General features: G+C 38.2%; 3 protein-coding genes across 3 annotated transcripts in view; 1 reads left to right on the top strand and 2 right to left on the bottom strand.

Moving 5' to 3' along the window:
• Window positions 1-3,566: 3,566 nt before the first annotated feature.
• Window positions 3,567-14,423, top strand: LOC103510381 (SET and MYND domain-containing protein 4-like). The gene is made up of 14 exons (XM_026824437.1): window positions 3,567-3,921; window positions 4,172-4,343; window positions 4,599-4,733; window positions 5,290-5,482; window positions 5,534-5,543; window positions 5,592-5,752; window positions 5,989-6,217; window positions 6,854-6,995; window positions 7,243-7,382; window positions 7,683-7,735; window positions 10,475-10,722; window positions 10,846-11,044; window positions 13,292-13,507; window positions 13,942-14,423. Exons 1-14 carry the CDS (start codon window positions 3,739-3,741, stop codon window positions 14,291-14,293), a joined length of 2,433 nt encoding a protein of 810 aa, XP_026680238.1. The 5' UTR covers window positions 3,567-3,738; the 3' UTR covers window positions 14,294-14,423.
• Window positions 14,424-14,574: 151 nt separating this feature from the next.
• On the bottom strand, window positions 14,575-19,034 carry LOC103510382 (helix-loop-helix protein 2). The gene is made up of 6 exons (XM_026824436.1): window positions 18,924-19,034; window positions 17,964-18,040; window positions 17,509-17,677; window positions 16,510-16,724; window positions 15,580-15,644; window positions 14,575-14,943 (listed from the first exon to the last, which is right to left on the bottom strand). The coding sequence occupies exons 1-6, from the start codon at window positions 19,031-19,033 to the stop codon at window positions 14,902-14,904; spliced, it is 678 nt and encodes a 225-aa protein (XP_026680237.1). The 5' UTR covers window position 19,034; the 3' UTR covers window positions 14,575-14,901.
• LOC108252542 overlaps window positions 14,990-19,268 on the bottom strand; it is a 14,232-nt gene continuing 9,953 nt past the window's right edge. The window contains exons 2-3 of the mRNA XM_017444553.2: window positions 19,061-19,198; window positions 14,990-15,194 (exon numbers count right to left, since the gene is read on the bottom strand). Coding sequence (XP_017300042.1) covers window positions 19,071-19,198 — 128 coding nt within the window. The 3' untranslated portion in view covers window positions 14,990-15,194; window positions 19,061-19,070. The remainder of the gene's footprint in view (window positions 15,195-19,060; window positions 19,199-19,268) is intronic.

Here is a 19,268-nt window from a genome sequence, read left to right as displayed (position 1 = left end):
CCAAACTTTGGTGGAAAAAAAAAAAAAAAAAAAAAAACGTAGAGAGACAAAGTACTTAGCTGTCAGAAAAAAAAGCTCGCTTCCGTCAAAAACAAAACTTCTGCAAGACATTAAATAAAAAATAGTTGAGCTTTCATAAATCATTTTTATTCCTACCACAAGAGGCATTTTGCAATGTCTATAAAATTGACACTGTCTTCATTAATATGGAACTGGATATATTGCACACTAATATACACATTGTTCTCTTGCCGTATATTGTTTGTTTTACCAATTCTTCTTGTGCTGATCCATGGACACTGATCCTGGTCCTCGCAGTACGATCATGAGCAGTCCTCCAATCACAGATAGTGTCTGGAAAAAGAAGAAAAAACAATATAAAATAACTGTTGTAGGAAAAATAGAAACAACACCCATGAGGATCATAAGGTATAGACACAGGATCTTATAAGATCAATTTGAAAATTGGTAAAAGTCGGTGATGATAATTATTGACCAAAGAATCACAATAATTTCAGAAACTGTGCATCAGACAAAATTAATCTTAACAAACCATCATCTTGATGAGATAAAATAGTAGTTGAGAAAATAGTACACACATCGACAGTCAAAATCACACAATTATCTACCCCCATAGATAAATAATAGTTTTAATTCCATACTATCAGTTCAATGTCAACATTTACTATCAACAATGTTCACATAATTGAGGTCACTACAAACAACATTATCATTCAAATAAGATTGGTATGCCATTTATCACAGTTTCAATGTTATGTAAACAAAGCATAGATTTTACGAATTTGTAGACACTTTCTACAATGCTTAGAAATCATTTCTGCGTCCCAATATGTTTTAGAAAGCTATAATTATTGACTTCAGGGAATACATAATGACCTATTTACTTTCACTATTCATAAACTGATAAGACTATATACTACATTGGAAAACAAAATATAGAGAGTGGAGCACTTTGAATATTATTATTGTTTACATTTCTCCCGTGTACCTGATTCTGCTATTCAAGGTTTACCCATAACCTTCAACTGGTTTACTACGTGCAAAAAAGCACGTGGGTTACTCAATATCTAACGATAACTGTACGATATTCTATCTCGGTTTTATCAATACGCATATTATACTACCGATAATTATGTATTTTGATAGCCTTATCAACCTCATGTAAGTACTATCGTGTTTTTAATCGTGCAACGTATGTTACTTGGTTGTAGGTACTTCTGAAAAAAAAAGTATTTCTGAACAAAAAAAGTCTGTAGAAACTTAGATTCGAACCCGGGATCTTCTACATGGAGCTCGAGCACCTTATCACTGTTTGAAAAAAATATACCCACTGGTGAAGTGATACTGGAATTTAGTCAGGTGGAACACAAACAACTCTACTCCTTATCCGCAACATAATAACTAATAGTAAATAACCAACTGTTCCCGATCCATGATTTTTCAAGGTTGGCCTCTCCAATACAGGATGTAGACTGGGAAATTCTTAGCAATTATTAAACACCTACCTCGCTATCATTGTGATATTTAATGTCTTCTTTTGAGTTATTCTCAGCTTATTCACGGTCGTAATTTGTTCGTGGTATTCGCGGTTAGTCCGCGGTACCTATTCGTGGTTTGTTCGCGGTATTCGCGGTTTTTTCGCGGTATTCGCGATTTGTTCGCGGTATTCGCGATTTATTCGCGGTTTTTTCGCAGTATTCGCGGTTTGTTCGCGGTATTCGCGATTTGTTCGTGGTATTCGCGTTTAGTCCGCGGTATTCGCGGTTTGTTTGCGGTATTCGTGTTTTTTTCGCAGTATTCGCGGTTTGTTCGAGGTATTCGTGATTTGTTCGCGGTATTCGTAATGTGTTCGCGGTATTCGCGATTTTTCCATTTCGCGGTTTGTTTGCGGTATTCGTGGTTTTTTCGCAGTATTCGCGGTTTGTTCGAGGTATTCGTGATTTGTTCGCGGTATTCGTAATGTGTTCGCGGTATTCGCGATTTTTTCATGGTATTCACGGTTAGTCCATGGTATTCGCGGTTTGTTCGCGGTACTCGCGATTTGTTCGCGCTATTCACGGTTTGTTCGCGGTGTTCGCGATTTGTTCGCGGTATTCGCAATGTGTTCGCGAATACCGCGAACGAATTGCGAATACCTCGAACAAACCGCGAATACCGCGAACACATTGCGAATACCGCGAACACATTGCGAATACCGCGAACAAATCACGAATACCTCGAACAAACCGCGAATACTGCGAAAAAACCACGAATACCGCAAACAAACCGCGAAAAAACCGCGAATACCGCGGACTAAACGCGAATACCACGAACAAATCGCGAATACCGCGAACAAACCGCGAATACTGCGAAAAAACCGCGAATAAATCGCGAATACCGCGAACAAATCGCGAATACCGCGATCTAATTGTTAACCTCCTCTTTAAATAAAACGTTTGAAAAAGAAAGAAAATTGTAATTCAAAAGGAAATAGATTGGATAAATCGCCTTGGAAAATCCATTCTGCAAATGCAAAGAAAAGTTCAAAATTTGAATTTTTACCGCCACACCAAAACAAATCTATTGCCTCTGTGGTAAGAAATAATGCTGCAATCAGCTGGATGTATTGTTGGAAAATCTTCTCTCTCACTCTCTCTCGATCTTCCATCTCTCTTCAGTTTACGAAACTGAAAACCTTCATTCGAGAAAAACTTCATTGAAGAAAATATTCATGGCGTATAATCTCGCAGGGTAAAACTGTCAGCCCGTACATTTCTATTGAAGAAAATCGTCATACAAGCAAAACTCATACAGTAAAATCTCACCAGGTTAAATTTCATACTGTCAAAACTTCATTGGGTATAATTTCCACTCAATAAAAACCTCATCACCTCTAAATTCGCCACATCAAATCTTCACGGAGGAAAAAAAACACGCAATATAATCGTCATAGTGGTAAATATCGCAGACGAAAAACTTCATACGGGAAAAAGTCACAGAAGAAAACCTTCATAACGGTAAAAAATTCCCAGGAAAAACATCGTGGGATATAATTTCGTACAGTATAACCATCACTGAGTACAATTTCGTGGGATAAAAACCTTGTCCGAGGGATTTTTTTCCGTGGGAATTTTTTTCCGCTATGAAGGTTTTCGTTTGTGAGTTTTTCTTCTACGAATGCACATCGATCGGTCGACGAGTCAGTGTGTTTATCGTATAGCATTATAGAATTATAACTAGGTAGGTACATTTAACCATGCATAGGACGATAATCTATTTTGGGATTCATTTTGAATACATTTTTATACAGAAGTGAAGTTGTCTCTAGCGAGAATAATTGGATCAAATTCTTTTGTACCGTCTTAGTATGGCCGTAGATATTTTGTAAATTTCGCGTGTGTTAAACGTTTAGTTATTTTTTTCAAATTTTTAGTCTGGGTAACTGAAACAGAGTCAATACCTCCTCCAAGTATCTAGTTACCTATTTAGATACCTAGGTTATTTTTAAAGCAATAAAAATAATAGACAGTTAAAAAAAATACCTACCTACTTCTTCTGCAAAATAGGTAGGTACCTATTAAACCTCAATTTTCCTAAACCTGCAGAATACTGTGAGAGGAACAAATTTAATGACATAATGACAATACTCATATAATTTAATTAATTTTGGTATATAAGTACCTAATCAATAAAATTATACTTTATAAATAAATAAAATAGTAAAATTTATCAGAAATCATGGACGAAGAAAAATATCGCCATATTTGTAACGTCAAGACGATTTACTCTGACAAGAAAGGCTTTTTCGAAGATTACATTGAGCACATGACCGATGTTGTGGGAGAAGAATGGATTTTCAAAACCTTTAGATCCCCGCAAACTGACCAAGACCGAATAAACAACTGTTTCGCCAACAAAGATGTAAGTTGATAATAATTGGTAAGCCTTAAAATATGTATACCTAGCTAATTAGGAAATTAGGTATTACCTGGGTCCTAGTTTTTTGGTAAATTTTATTACCTAACTTCCTTTGGAATAATCAATTTGCTAACTTTTTGATACCTAAGATACGGTACCGAAGTATGATATTATAGACATCAAATTACATTAGGTACGTACCTATTTTTATTACGATTGTTATTTACCATTCTTTTTCTCCTCATCTTTTCAGTTATCATCTGCGTTAGAATCCGTCTGCACCAATGTTCAAGAGATTTACAGAGCCAAATCCGAGTCAGTTGCATTACAAAGAAAAAATGAGGCTAAAATCTATGAGGAGGCAGGCAATTTCACCACGTCTATGATTCTAATCAATCAAGCTTTGGTGAGAGCACCAAAAGGCAGTAAGTATTTATATCTACTCGTATCACAGTGTTAGAAGGTAAAGCCATATCGAGATGGTAAAGCTTCGATGTATTATTGCACATTGCATACTTTAAAGTAAATACCCGGCGTTCATACAATTTTTTCTCTCTGCTCTAATGGTGGATGTGTCAATTTTCTTTTCCAACCTATTGTAATGAAATTTTCCCATTTTTATTTTTCAAAATGAGAATTTATGCAGAATAATTTATGCAAAAGTTATCATTATTTTGCAGGTAATGTGTATATTGAAAGTCTGAAAACTCGCACGATCCTCTCGATCAAAATGAAGCATTACGCGGATGCCCTGCATGACACACACCTATGCCTGAAGGAAAAGTTAACTCCGGAACAAATAATAGAGGGAACTGGTACTGCCAAGGTCTTATCGCCCCAAAAGCGAAGAGAGAAGGAAGACAGGATAGACCCGGGAACGAACCTTATCTATTTGGGATTAAATCCGCCCCGGGCGGGAATCGAACCCGTGACCTAGCGCTTACAAGGCAGACGCACTACCCCCCAAGTTAACTGAATATTTTTATTTTTTAAGCAGAGAAGAAGAAGAAGAAGAAACATACCACTTGTGTTCCATTCCGCTCTCTCGTGATGTCTGTCTCCTGATCGCAATGTATTCTCAACATAAGACAGTGGGTCTACATCTGTAGCCAGAAGCTCTCTCAGCAACGCTATGTAAGCTATGGCCAGCCTCAGGGTGTCGATTTTGCTGAGGCGTTTTTCATACGGGAAAGTGGGGACGGAAAAAAATGAAAGGTATGAAAAAAGGAGGAAAGAAACGAAGAAAGAAAGAAAGGTAGGTAGGAAGAGAGAAAGAAAGGAAGGAAGAAATCGAGAAATGCTTCATATGAGCTATACATTTCCGAAGTACATGAAAACATTACCTAATGGTTTACAAAATTCCCTTTCCAGACTTGTATTTTCAAGATGGAAAACCACCAAAGATTTCTTGTTCGCTAGAAATTCAACAATCTGACCTGGCTGGACGGTTTATGACCGCCAAGGAAAATATTTCGTCTGGTGAAACTCTGGTTATTGAAGAGCCGTATGCAAGCTGTCTGCTTCCGGAAAAGCTGGGAACTAACTGTCAAAATTGTTTGAAAAGGTAAGAGTTCGACTGCCAACCAACAACCAACCAAAAAACCAATTTACTTAGGCCCCTAATGGTATTTTTATATTCTGATCTGCGATTGAAAACATTACGAATAAAATAGACCTTCCACGTTCCAGTTCTTCTTAAGCTGGAAGAAGCTGGACGGTTTATGACCGCCAAGGAAAATATTTCGTCTGGTGAAACTCTGGTTATTGAAGAGCCGTATGCGAGCTGTCTGCTTCCGGAAAAGCTGGGAACCAACTGTCAAAATTGTTTGAAAAGGTAAGAGTTCGACTGCCAACCAACAAGCAGCCAAAAAACCAATTTACTTAGGCCCTTAATGGTATTTTTATATTCTGATCTGCGATTGAAAACATTACGAATAAAATAGACCTTCCACGTTCCAGTTCTTCTTAAGCTGGAAGAGCACTCAACACAGGGCGGGATTTCCTCGCTCTAATTCCAGAGTTATATTTGATTCCAATCGTTCTTATCCTATTTAATTCACTTATTTCCAGATTACCATTCACCCCTATTCCTTGCAATGAGTGTAGCACCTCGGTATTCTGCAGTGTGGACTGCCAAAAAGTTGCCCTCTCAACTTACCACAGATACGAGTGCAAGTTCATGGATCTACTGATCGGATCTGGGATCAGCATTTTATCCCTGACGGCACTCCGGATAGTAACGCAAAGTTCGGTGGAATATTTTCGAAATTACGATCAACCAAGTCACCCTTTTTATAAGGTAGGACTCCGTTTCATTGTCGCCTTTGGTTTTTCAATTTACACTGAGATGGTGACAGGGTGCCACAAGTTTAGCGTGGAAGAACTCTATTATTGGGTTACTTCCCCTGATTTAGGCTGTTGGAATGCTATATTATAGTGTCGAGCTTCCCGATATAGAATTCAATAAAATCAAATCAATCAACTTACCTTGTTGGTTAATATTGAGATAGGGAAGAGTATGGCTCATTCGGGAAGCATAAATACAACTGGGTAGCTCTCCAAATTCCTCGTCACTCAGATCACCATTGGGGAGGAAATGTGACCCAGGATAGGGTAAAGTGCTGTAACGAAGAACAGGAGAAAATAGGAAGATGTAAAATATTCAATATCAGAGTGCCGGAACCCAATCACCCGATTGGGCTGCCGGCACCTTAGTTTTTTTTTTCTCAGTGTAGTTTAAAACACAATAATGCTGACGTCTTTTTGAAAGATTGCCGTCTCTTGGCGTTAAGACGGTAAGAAATTGAAAGTGATTGATTTCGTTTGAGGCATTTTGCATCCAGTTTGAAGCAGTTTGCATCCATTAGTAATGCTTCCCCGATTCCTCAAACAACATGGCTAGATTAGATCGAAAATTTTTTTTCTTCATTTCCAGATTTACTCCTTGGAAAGTCACGAGAAGAGAAGGCCTGCCAAAGATTTCTACCATCGAACTTTGACGTGCCTGTTTCTGTTGTTCATTTTGAGGAAAGCAGGATACTTTTCCCAGAGCAATAAAGCTAATGAAGATTCTCACGGTAAAATTGGGCTTTCTATTCGTAGAATACCCTTATAGTCCTACACTTTTATAAAGATTCGTAGAAGCTTAACCCATCCTTTAGGGCTGTTTGCCCCTACATCTAAGCCTCGGAGTGGTCTTTCTGTGTACGTCATTTTGATAAATAATTCCTCTGTGTTCTTCAGTATTGACCTAGTCAATTCTTGTCAATTCTAATACATAATTATATTCTATTTTATTTTATTTTCTTCAATGCTGTTTCCCAGTACTCAATGAAGATGAGGCACTCATAGCCCAAATCCTGCTCAAATCGTTGCAAGTGCTTCAGTTTAACGCTCATGAGGTTTACGAAACCCTTTTCAAAACCAAACATCACTTTCCCAACGCTAAAATCAACTATGTCGGGGTAGTATTTCATTGAAATCCTATACCAATCGTTCGAGTTTCGAGAGCTCAAAAAGAAATAAACAAACCAAAATAAATTTGCAGGAGATTTTAAGTATCACGTAAATTTGGCGAGATTGGGCCCTACATCAGTTAACTCTTTAGTTTTAAATCTTTACTCAGGAATCATAAATTAAATTACCTACTTATTTTCATGGCGGTGTCTTTTTTTATATCGGATTTCACTTTCGGTACCTATTGGGGACTCTTCTTATGGGAGCAAATATTATCTCGATAATTATGCGGTATGATTACATATTAGGTGGGTATTCAATATTTGGAAAAAAAAGGAGTTTGTTTTTCATTTTCAAGTCCGTAAGTTGGCACGTAATTACGTCACTATTAAGAATGGAATCAAAGTTAGTTTTAGAAAATGAATCTAATTTAATTTCAGAAAATAAACACTGGTACCTACCTGAGACATGATGGCGGAGATGAAGATGAGTCTGCCCTCGACGCTACCACTCTACTAGACCTACTCACTTCACTGAAACTGAGCAAAAGTTCCGCGGCCTGATTCGACATTGTGACAACTATCACTGATGGCTAATTCCCTAGGGAAGAACTCATTTATACTGCGACTAGGGAAAATTTCAGTCCTGCCCCCTTTTTGATGGGTGGCGCTAAACGCGGAACCCCTTGTGTGTATGTGTTGCTTCTCACCCTCGGATTTTTCAAACTGTGCTGGCATTCCACCCCCAACCCCCTTTCCCGTCAAGGTAGGTAATGGGAAATCAATATTCAATTACACGTTTTGAAATGGTTAGAGTTTTTGAGAGTTTTCCTCCAGACGAAATTAGGTATTCCATCAAATTTGTAATGGAAGGAGTAATTTAGTAAATACTCTTGGATAAACCAACCTCGCAGTGGTTGGACTTTGGATCTGGAGGTTGGTGGTTCCAGTCCAAGTCTTCGACCGATTAATAACCCCTGCTCAATTCCCAATAATTGTACCTAAAAGTTAACAACATAGAAAAAATAAGCCTTGCAGTAATGCCACGCTTTGCCAAGGCAGTGTAGTTATAGGTCCGATTATTATTATAAAAAAAAAAAGATTTGTTAGTAAATACTCTTGGATAAACCAACCTCGCAGTGGTTAGAGCGTTGGACTTTGGATCTGGAGGTTGGTGGTTCAAGTCCAAGTCTTCGACCGATTAATAACCCCTGCTCAATGCCCAATAATTGTACCTAAAAGTTAACAACAACGTAGAAAAAATAAGCCTTGCAGTAATGCCACGCTTTGCCAAGGCAGTGTAGTTATAGGTCCGATTATTATTATAAAAAAAAAAAGATTTGAAATAAGAAAAAGTTAGATTTATTGTGCATCGATAAATAGGTAAGATACTTTTTATATTTAACAAAATAACAAACATAACAATCAGTGCAATCACAAAACATCACCCACTTGTGAGTGTATATCTAACAATAAAATACAAAAATCTAGATGACTATTAGTAAAATACAGAATTACAATAGGATTCCAATAGGATTTACAATGAAGTTTGGTATCTAACAATAAAATACAAAAATCTAGATGACTATTAGTAAAATACAGAATTACAATAGGATTCCAATAGGATTTACAATGAAGTTTTGCATTTGGATAACAAAACTTGAATTATAAATAAAATTATGGGGACGGAATAATTCGGATCAAGAAGTTAATAGATAAATTTAAAGGAATAAGAATAGCATAATGACGGGTCTTTTCCTGAAAGAGGGGTAATTGGGTAAATAAGGTGTTGTTACAAGATATAAGAAATAATGAGGGAATTATAGCAAAATCCTAACCTTTGTAAAAGAAATTATATCGATAAAGAGATGCTCTAGCATTATGGAACAATATGGGACACAATGCTATCAGAATGATGGGATATCTAATTCTAAGCTGTCAGCATAATTATTGTCGAAAAAAGACGGTTCGAAGAAGTCCTGAGTGCATGATCGAGCTGATGACTGTCTAAAATTCTAAATTAAGAATAAAACAGTACCCACTTGTGGTTTTTAACTCCATAGTCCATACCTTACAGGAATTAACCCCAGACCTGTTGCTGAGTCGACCATGCCTTTCCAATCACGTCCCACCGCTGTCGATATTTCGGACGTCAACAATTCAACTCGTCACTAACCCATTATAATTGCCTCTGGCGTTCTAGTTGCAGCAGTTGTACATTTTGCCGCCGTTGCAATTTTTCACTCCCTTTTCTTGACGACCGTCCACGGTATTCACGGTTAGTCCATGGTATTCGCGGTACTCGCGATTTGTTCGCGCTATTCACGGTTTGTTCGCGGTGTTCGCGATTTGTTCGCGGTATTCGCAACTGGTTCGCGATTTTTTCAAGGTTTGTTCGCGGTATTCGCAATGTGTTCGCGAATACCGCGAACGAATTGCAAATACCTCGAACAAACCGCGAATACCGCGAAAACATTGCGAATACCGCGAACACATTGCGAATACCGCGAACAAATCACGAATACCTCGAACAAACCGCGAATACTGCGAATTCACTGTGAATGACTTAAAAGAAGACAATGTAACTTCTATCTAAATAACCTCAAAGGAAACTTCCCCTTAACCCCCTACATTTCCCCTGATTCCCCTACTTTTACTTTTGGTAGTAGGGGGTCAAGGGGAAGTTTCTTCGGACCTAAATTTTTGTCGGAGTTCATTCTCTCTTCTGCTTTCAGATTGGAAGGTTCTCTGACTTCTCTGCTCCCTCTCTCTTCTCTACTCTCTCTGATCACATTTCCAAATACATATTTCAATTTCAAATTCCGTTCCCTCTCTCCTCTCTGATATCTCAAATGCCATATTTTCTTCTTGATTTAAAATTCTCCAAATACCACATTTTCTTCTTGTTTTTAAACAAATTCACATGTGACGTATACGTCACGCTCACCTTCTCAGAGCTGTAGCGCTAAGATGACTCAACCAATTTTTATGAAACAAAAACGAAAATGTCACAAATTTTATTTATAAAAAGTACTACACATAAAATAAAATAAACAGAGACTGGTAAGTTGGAAAAAAAATATTCTTTTTTCTCATTTCAGTATTTGGGATCACATCACGGGATCCCGGCTAATATCCTGGCGGCCCGATCGCGGCTCTTGGGCGCGGAATTCCGCCCGCTGCACCGCCCTCACCCTTCTCAATGAACACGATGACTCCCTTCTCCTCACCGGCTACGACGATGGGAGTCTGAGTGTTTATAGGAATTACGCTAGCCATGAACATCGCCTGGTGACGTCGTTCCAAGCCCTGACCGACACGAGCTTTGTCAACAAGTCACTGTCCACAGGTAAGATTTTTTTTTTTTTTTTTTTTTTTTTTATGTTCTTCAGAATTGACCTAGTCAATTCTTGTCAATTCTAATACATAGGTAATTATATTCTATTTTATTTTCTTCAATTCTGTTTCCCAGTACTTAATGAAGATGAGGCACTCATAGCCCAAATCCTGCTCAAATCGTTGCAAGTTCTTCAGTTTAACGCTCATGAGGTTTACGAAACCCTTTTCAAAACCAAACATCACTTTCCCAACGCTAAAATCAACTATGTCGGGGTAGGAATCTATCCAACGGTGTCTTTGTTCAATCACGATTGTTATCCGGCGGTTACCAGGTGAGATTTAGGATTTATGTCAAGTATAATTAATCTCGTAATGTTGTTCCTAACCTCTTTGAAAAAGCTAGTAAAAGCTATCAATTTGGACAAGCAAAGTTTTACAAAGGTCCACCTCAAAATGACGCTAATGAATTTTCAAGTCAATACTGGGACTCGAACCCCCATCCCCCGAATAATGAGTTCAACGTCCATTTATCATTTGTCACCGTTCAACCCCCTACATTTCCCCTGATTCCCTACTTTTACTTTTGGTAGTAGGGGGTCAAGGGGAGGTTTCTTCGGAACTAAATTTTTGTCGGAGCTCATTCTCTCTTCTGCTTTCAGATTGGAAGGTTCTCTGATCCCTCTCTCTCCTCTCTCTGATCACATTTCCAAATACATATTTCAAATTCCGTTCCCTCTCTCCTCTCTGATATCTCAAATGCCATATTTTCTTCTTGCTTCAAAATTACATATATAAAAACCATATTTTCTTCTTGATTTAAAATTCTCCAAATAGGTACCATATTTTCTTCTTGCTTAAAAATTCTCCAAATACCACATTTTCTTGTTTTTAAATAAATTCACAATTTGTACTACACAAGAGGTCAAGGGGAGGTTTCTTCGGACCTAAATTTTTGTCGGAGCTCATTCTCTCTTCTGCTTTCAGATTGGAAGGTTCTCTGATCCCTCTCTCTACTCTCTCTGATCACATTTCCAAAAACATATTTCAAATTCCGTTCCCTCTCTCCTCTCTGATATCTCAAAACTCAAATGCCATATTTTCTTCTTGCTTCAAAATTACATATATAAATACCATATTTTCTTCTTGATTTAAAATTCTCCAAATGGGTACCATATTTTCTTCTTGCTTAAAAATTCTCCAAATACCACATTTTCTTGTTTTTAAATAAATTCACAATTTGTACTACGCAAGAGCCTGGTGTGACGTATACGTCACGCTCACCTTCTCAGAGCTGTAGCGCTCAGATGACTCAACCAATTTTTATGAAACAAAAACGAAAATGTCACAAATTTTATTTATAAAAAGGTCTACACATAAAATAAAATAACAAGAGACTGGCAAGTTGAAAAACCTTAATTGAAAACCTTAAAACCCTGGATTCCCTTATATCCTATGTACCTACCACAGATTTCTATAAATATAGCCCAGTCAGCACACACGATTGGTCGATTGGATGTAAGGCTCGAATCAAGCTTACAAATTCACCTGTGTAAGTCGGATGACATCCAGTCTGCAAGCCTAGATCCACTTACTACAAGAGACTGGCAAGTTGGAAAACCTTAATTGAAAACCTTGAAACCCTGGATTCCCTTATATCCTATGTACCTACCACAGATTTCTATAAATATAGCCCAGTCAGCACACACGATTGGATGTAAGGCTCGAATCAAGCTTACAAATTCACCTGTGTAAGTCGGATGACATCCAGTCTGCAAGCCTAGATCCACTTACTACATAGTTGTATTTAACCTATAGAACTTGAAACTCACTCGATCGGTCAACGAGTCAGTGTGTTTAATTGTTTATCGTATAGCATTGTAGAATTATAACTAGGTAGGTACATTTAGCCATGCATAGGACGATAATCTATTTTGGGATTCATTTTGAATACATTTTTATACAGAAGTGAAGTTGTCTCTAGCGAGAATAATTGGATCAAATTCTTTTGTACCGTCTTAGTATGGCCGTAGATATTTTGTAAATTTCGCGTGTGTTAAACGTTTAGTTATTTTTTTCAAATTTTTAGTCTGGGTACCTGAAACAGAGTCAATACCTCCCCCAAGTATCTAGTTACCTATTTAGATACCTAGGTTATTTTTAAAGCAATAAAAATAATAGACAGTCAAAAAAAAAATACCTACTTCTTCCGCAAAATAGGTAGGTACCTATTAAACCTCAATATTTTCCTAAACCTGCAGAATACTGTGAGAGGAACAAATTTAATGGCATAATGACAATACTCATATAATTTAATTAATTTTGGTATAAGTACCTAATCAATAAAATTATACTTTATAAATAAATAAAATAGTAAAATTTATCAGAAATCATGGACGAAGAAAAATATCGCCTCAATTTGGACAAGCAAAGTTTTACAAAGGTCCACCTCAAAACGACGCTAATGAATTTTCAAGTCAATACTGGGACTCGAACCCCCATCCCCCGAATAATGAGTTCAACGTCCATTTATCATTTGTCACCGGAATGAGGCTGCCAACCTCTGCTTCAATTTGTTCCAGATATTTCAATGGCAAAAACATCATTGTGAAGGCATTGCGACCTTTGAAACCCAAAGAAGTTGTGGCTGAAAATTACGGGCTGGTATTTTCAAGAAAACATTTGATAGACAGACAGAAAGTTCTGTCTGCCCGATATTGGTTTGAATGTAAATGTCGAGCCTGTGTGGAAAATTGGCCTTTGATGGAGTCCTTGGAGAAATACCCAATAAGAATAAGGTAAGAAACTATTCTTTCAAATTGTTGGTCCAGTAACGCGGTTGCTTGAGAGGGCTTAGGTTTGATTCTCGCTATCAACTAATACTCGTACCTATTTGCAATTTTCAACAGCTCTTTCTTCGCAAAAAAAAAGGAATGGACAGGCATGGAACAATCAATGTTCAAATGTCTTAGGCCAACCACTCAGTATCAGGTAGATCTGACAGGTAGACCTGATCAGGCCCGCCTGTCAGGTCTACCTGATAGTGTGTGTGCTCATCAGGTAGACCTGATAGTGTGTGTGCTCATCAGGTAGACCTGACAGAAGGACCTGATCAGGTGTACCTGATAGTGGGTGGCTGGCCTTACATTGGGAGAATCGCGTGGACCTGGGACCATTATATCTTCACTTGGACGTTCAATGTGTTCAGTATGTCTTTTGTTTGTATTTGTAGATGCTCAAATGACAACTGTGGCCAAATCATTGCCACGGTCAAAAAACTGGAACCTTCCGCAAAAAAAGTCGAAAAGAAATGCGAGTCCTGCAACTCTACCAGTGACCTGACGGAAATCAAAACCAAACTCTCAGAACTGAATGAAATGTTCTACAGAGGGATAGAGCAAATGAATACCAGCTGTTTCCGGGAGGCTGTCGAATCGCTGACGAAATTTTCCGACCAAATACACGAGTTGGTTGTACCACCGTATAAATTGGCATCCTTGGCACATGAAGCGTTGAGAAATTGTTGGTCCCTGGCCGGAAACAAATGGGTTATACCGGAAAATTACTCGCAAATTAAATCTTGAAATTTAGATCATTTTAGTCAATCAGAAACTTTTTTACTGTCTTTGTAAGTAAACTTGAGCCTGTGAAACTGGGTCAATAGCGATCTGCAAAAAATGTAAATACATATAATCCGAAAGTTTTTTCGTTTTGTTATTTTAAACAAATAAAAATTGCACATGTTTTATTTGTATTTAAATTTATAATCTAAAATCTAACTACATTTGTACATAAATCTAAATGGGTGGGTTCTGAGAAAAACAACTATAACTAGGACTAGATACCTAGGAAGGTAAAAAAAAAGTACCTTAGAAGAAGGTTACCGATGAAGACATTGCCTACAACGGCTGACTAGAAGAACCTACTTATTAGAAGCTTCTCTTTGATTTCAACTTATTTCTCAACCATGCTTCTTAAATTTTCTCAAAGTACCTCTCTCACATTTTGTCCTTTCTATCGTTCATCCCTCAATTGACCTCCTCCCCCATCTTCTTCTTCCCGTTTATACGGTGTCTTTCTTAACTGACGCACAGGCTAAATGTGTCCGGAACACCACACCGGGAATCGATCCCAAAGTACCTGGCTTTCCAGGCCGTTGTCACTACAGAGACTTCTACAGAACTTGGACTGTCTAGTTCATTGAGTCCGTTGTCAGGGATAGAGAATTCAGGACCCCTCTATAATTATTGTCGAAAAAAGACGGTTCGAAGAAGTCCTGAGTGCATGATGATGACTGTCTAAAATTCTAAATTAAGAATAAAGCAGTACCCACTTGTGGTTTTTAACTCCATAGTCCATACCTTACAGGAATTAACTCCAGACCTGTTGCTGAGTCGACCATGCCTTTTCAATCACGTTCCACCGCTGTCCTGTCGATATTTCGGACGTCAACAATTCACCTCGTCACCAATCCATTATAATTGCCTCTGGCGTTCTAGTTGCAGCAGTTGTACATTTTGCCGCCGTTGCAATTTTTCACTCCCTTTTCTTGACGACCGTATTGGTTGCAGCCAACAACCTTCCAGTCGTTCTTTTGGCAACCAGTCCACCAGCAGTCAGCAGCTGTGAACAGAAGAGCGAGAAGAAACTATGAAAGGGAACTTTTGTGAAGGAAAAGTAGAAGATGAAAAATTCCCGTTTGTACGGTGTCTTTCCTAACTGACGCACAGGCTAAATGTGTCCGGGACACCACTCCGGGAATCGATCCCAAAGTCCCTGGCTTTCCTGGCCGTTGTCACTACAGAGACTTCTACAGAACTTGGACTGTCTAGTTCATTGAGTCCGTTGTCAGGGATAGAGAATTCAGGACCCCTCTTCGGTTTGGACTCACTCCAAGGTTTTCCCAATTGATCCAACTCAGTCGGGCGGTCAAATCTGCAAACGAAAAGGGAGGGATGGTAATAATAATAATAATAATAATAGTGCTTAAGATGAAAAATTAGAAAGCCCCCCAAAAAATAAAAAAATTATAGAATTAAATTTTTAATATCTAGGTACTGGTACCTATATCAACCTTACTTTATACTGTCAGCTAAGACTGAAAGTCCCATCAGTTAGACGAGGATACTAGGAACTATTGGAATTTAGCATAATACCTAATGAAATCAAAGCAAAAAGACAGGGCTCCAGAATGGAGCTCCGGGTTCAATTCTCGGCGGGGTCGATTTTTTCCGGTTCTGTGCTTGAAATGGGGGGTGCTACTGGAATAGAGTCGACCTACCTAATAAACTCAATTCAGAAGTACCTATCTATACGTCCTATTAATTATTTGTACTTATTTATACTGCTCGCATTGGACTGAAAAGTCCCTTTACTCCAGCAGTAGGCTACTACTATTATTGTGGTCAAATTCTCAAATTATATTGAGGATAAAATTCCGTACCTCGGCTGGGATTGAACCCACGCCCTCCTGTTTCCTGTTTACCAGGCGAGCGCCTTGACCACTACACCACCGAGGCAGGTGTGTGGTATCGGTTATTTCATTATTATTTAGAAGTTAAATAGAGGGAACTGTTACTGCCAAGGTCTTATCGCCCCAAAAGCGAAGAGAGAAAGGAAGACAGGATAGTCCGGGGAACGAACCTTATCTATTTGGGATTAAATCCGCCCCGGTTGGGAATCGAACCTGAGACCTAGCGCTTACAAGGCAGACGCACTACCCTCCAAGTTAACTGAATATTTTTATTTTTTAAGAAGAGAAGAAGAAGAAAGAAGAAGGAAGAAGAACAAAAAAACATACCACTTGTGTTCCATTCCGCTCTCTCGTGATGTCTGTCTCCTGATCGCAATGTATTCTCAACATAAGACAGAGGGTCTACATCTGTAGCCAAAAGCTCTCTCAGCAACGCTATGTAAGCTATGGCCAGCCTCAGGGTGTCGATTTTGCTGAGGCGTTTTTCATACGGGAAAGTGGGGACGTGACCTCTGAGCTCGTCAAACGCTGTGTTGATACTGCTGAAATGGAAAAAGATCGCACAACTTTAGAACAAACTCTTCTCTTTTTATTATTATTATTATTATTATTTTTTAATGTCAGGCTCAGTTAGACAGTTAGACTAAGCCGGCGACGGAGCCCCACCAAGTCAAAATTTGACAGCGCTATCTAAAAATACTATCCCGCCATTGGCTTTAGTTATGTCTACTATTAAACGTGGATCGATTTACGTAAATGGGAAAGTAACCGATGAAAATATAAGGTCCCTTAGCGAGACAAATCATAAATAAGGAAATGTTGTCGTAACTCAAAATGAGGAAATGTTAGAAATCAGATAATCTGAGAAAGAATAAAAAGGGTTTCAATCTACATCGATAGTACGTAGTGTAAATTGGGGCCTAAATGACAGCTTGGGCGACGCGACGTAAACCTATTGACAACTAAGGCACAAACACCTAGGTATCTATGTAGATCTAAAAACTAACACACACAAAGGAAGAAAAAGAAGGAGGAGGAAAAGAAAACGACGACTACGAAGAAAAAGAAGAACTAAAATTGTCCTTGGAAAAAATCTAGTCCAATCTAAATCGTAGAAAAAAAAAGAACCAAAATTGTCCTTGGAAAAAATCTAGTCCAATCTAAATCGTAGAAAAAAAAGAACTAAAATTGTCTTTGGAAAAAATCTAGTTCAATCCAAATCGTAAATTAATTAGCCTTGAAAATCTATATAGACCTTTCTTTCGTTTAAATCAAGAAATCAAAGATATTTTAGTCTGAAATGCTGAAATCTCGCGAGGGCCTTACATTTTCACGGGGGCTCGGTCGTGCCTAGATCTTGGCTCTCCTGACCTAATCATGCGCTTTCGTTCCCGGATGTTGGCTGACTGTCGCTGAACGCGATAACTACTTCCTGAGGCGGCATAGTAACTACTGTCCCGGGAACAGCCAATCAGGGTCGTTACTTCATTGCAGTCTGGAAAAAAAGAGAATGAAATAAATTAAATAATAAATAAGGAAAGTAAAAATAAAAATAAAAAATGAACCTTTGCTAAAGAAATAGGTAGCAAGGTTATGTTTGAAGGACATGCACTCGTAATTTTTTGTAGCCAAAGCCGAAAGTCAGTCTAAAAGCTCTTAATACAGAAAGAGTGATCTTAATCTATTGACAGAAACGAACCACTGAACAAGGGGGGGGGGGGGGACTGGGAGCAAAAAAATCATTGGGGTGCTTGAAATTACATATTTATTTTTTAGATTACCTAGTTCTTTTCTACTTAATGTTCTCCATTTGGAACTAATTTTGCCCTTTGTTTTGCCCTGGCCTTGGCCCGTGCTCCTTGAAGAAAGGACAAAGACTGAGTCCAACAAAAAGTGTAAATACTGCCTCGGTGGTGTAGTTGGTCAAAACGCTCGCCTGTAAACAGGAGGGCGTGGGTTTTAATCCCAGCCGAGGTATGGAATTTTAACGAATATAATTTGAGAATTTGGACCACAATAATAGTAGTAGCTACTGCTGATAAAGACTTTCCCGAAAGTCCTAGCGAGTCAGTATAAATAAGCACCTACTGATTTTATTATTCAAGTATATTATATTATTATTATTATCTATATTACCTAGTTGCTGAACAAGAACAGGAGAAAAAGGAAAAAATGTAAAATAAAACAGGGCGATTTTTGACCTGAAAATTTTAAAAAAAAAAAAAAAAAAAAAAAAAAAATCCGTGGCCTCTGAAAAGCAGCAAGTTCCCTATGTGTTAAACATTTCCGCCATATTTCATTGAAATCCTATACCAATCGTTCGAGTTTCGAGAGCTCAAAAAGAAATAAACAAACCAAAATAAATTTGCAGGAGATTTTAAGTATCACGTAAATTTGGCGAGATTGGGCCCTACATCAGTTAACTCTTTAGTTTTAAATCTTTACTCAGGAATCATAAATTAAATTACCTACTTATTTTCATGGCGGTGTCTTTTTTTATATCGGATTTCACTTTCGGTACCTATTGGGGACTCTTCTTATGGGAGCAAATATTATCTCGATAATTATGCGGTATGATTACATATTAGGTGGGTATTCAATATTTGGAAAAAAAAGGAGTTTGTTTTTCATTTTCAAGTCCGTAAGTTGGCACGTAATTACGTCACTATTAAGAATGGAATCAAAGTTAGTTTTAGAAAATGAATCTACTTTAGTTTCAGAAAATAAACACTGGTACCTACCTGAGACATGATGGCGGAGATGAAGATGAGTCTGCCCTCGACGCAACCACTCTACTAGACCTACTCACTTCACTGAAACTGAGCAAAAGTTCCGCGGCCTGATTCGACATTGTGACAACTATCTCCATTATAATTGCCTCTGGCGTTCTAGTTGCAGCAGTTGTACATTTTGCCGCCGTTGCAATTTTTCACTCCCTTTTCTTGACGACCGTACTGTTGGCAGCCAACAACCTTCCAGTCGTTCTTTTGGCAACCGGTCCACCAGCAGTCAGCAGCTGTGAACAGAAGAGCGAGAAGAAACTATGAAAGGGAACTTTTGTGAAGGAAAAGTAGAAGATGAAAAAT

The sequence above is a fragment of the Diaphorina citri genome, unplaced genomic scaffold (genome assembly GCF_000475195.1).
Source record: "Diaphorina citri unplaced genomic scaffold, Diaci psyllid genome assembly version 1.1 scaffold592, whole genome shotgun sequence".
Lineage (NCBI taxonomy): Eukaryota > Metazoa > Arthropoda > Insecta > Hemiptera > Psyllidae > Diaphorina > Diaphorina citri.
Note: the sequence above shows the minus strand (reverse complement) of the source record. Positions and strands in the feature narration are given on the sequence as shown.

What these genes read in the sequence shown, in the direction of transcription:
- LOC103510381 (XM_026824437.1), top strand. Translation starts at nt 3,739, where the DNA reads ATGGACGAAGAAAAATATCGCCATATTTGTAACGTCAAGACGATTTAC. An exon ending in TGTCAAAATTGTTTGAAAAG is followed by an intron (nt 5,753 to 5,988) that starts GTAAGAGTTCGA and finishes ACTTATTTCCAG; the next exon opens with ATTACCATTCACCCCTATTC. An exon ending in CAACAAGTCACTGTCCACAG is followed by an intron (nt 10,723 to 10,845) that starts GTAAGATTTTTT and finishes TCTGTTTCCCAG; the next exon opens with TACTTAATGAAGATGAGGCA.
- LOC103510382 (XM_026824436.1), bottom strand. Translation starts at nt 19,033, where the DNA reads ATGTCGAATCAGGCCGCGGAACTTTTGCTCAGTTTCAGTGAAGTGAGT. An exon ending in TCTCCGCCATCATGTCTCAG is followed by an intron (nt 18,041 to 18,923) that starts GTAGGTACCAGT and finishes CCTTTCTTCAAG; the next exon opens with GAGCACGGGCCAAGGCCAGG. An exon ending in TGAGTCCAAACCGAAGAGGG is followed by an intron (nt 14,944 to 15,579) that starts GTCCTGAATTCT and finishes AATTATAGAGGG; the next exon opens with GTCCTGAATTCTCTATCCCT.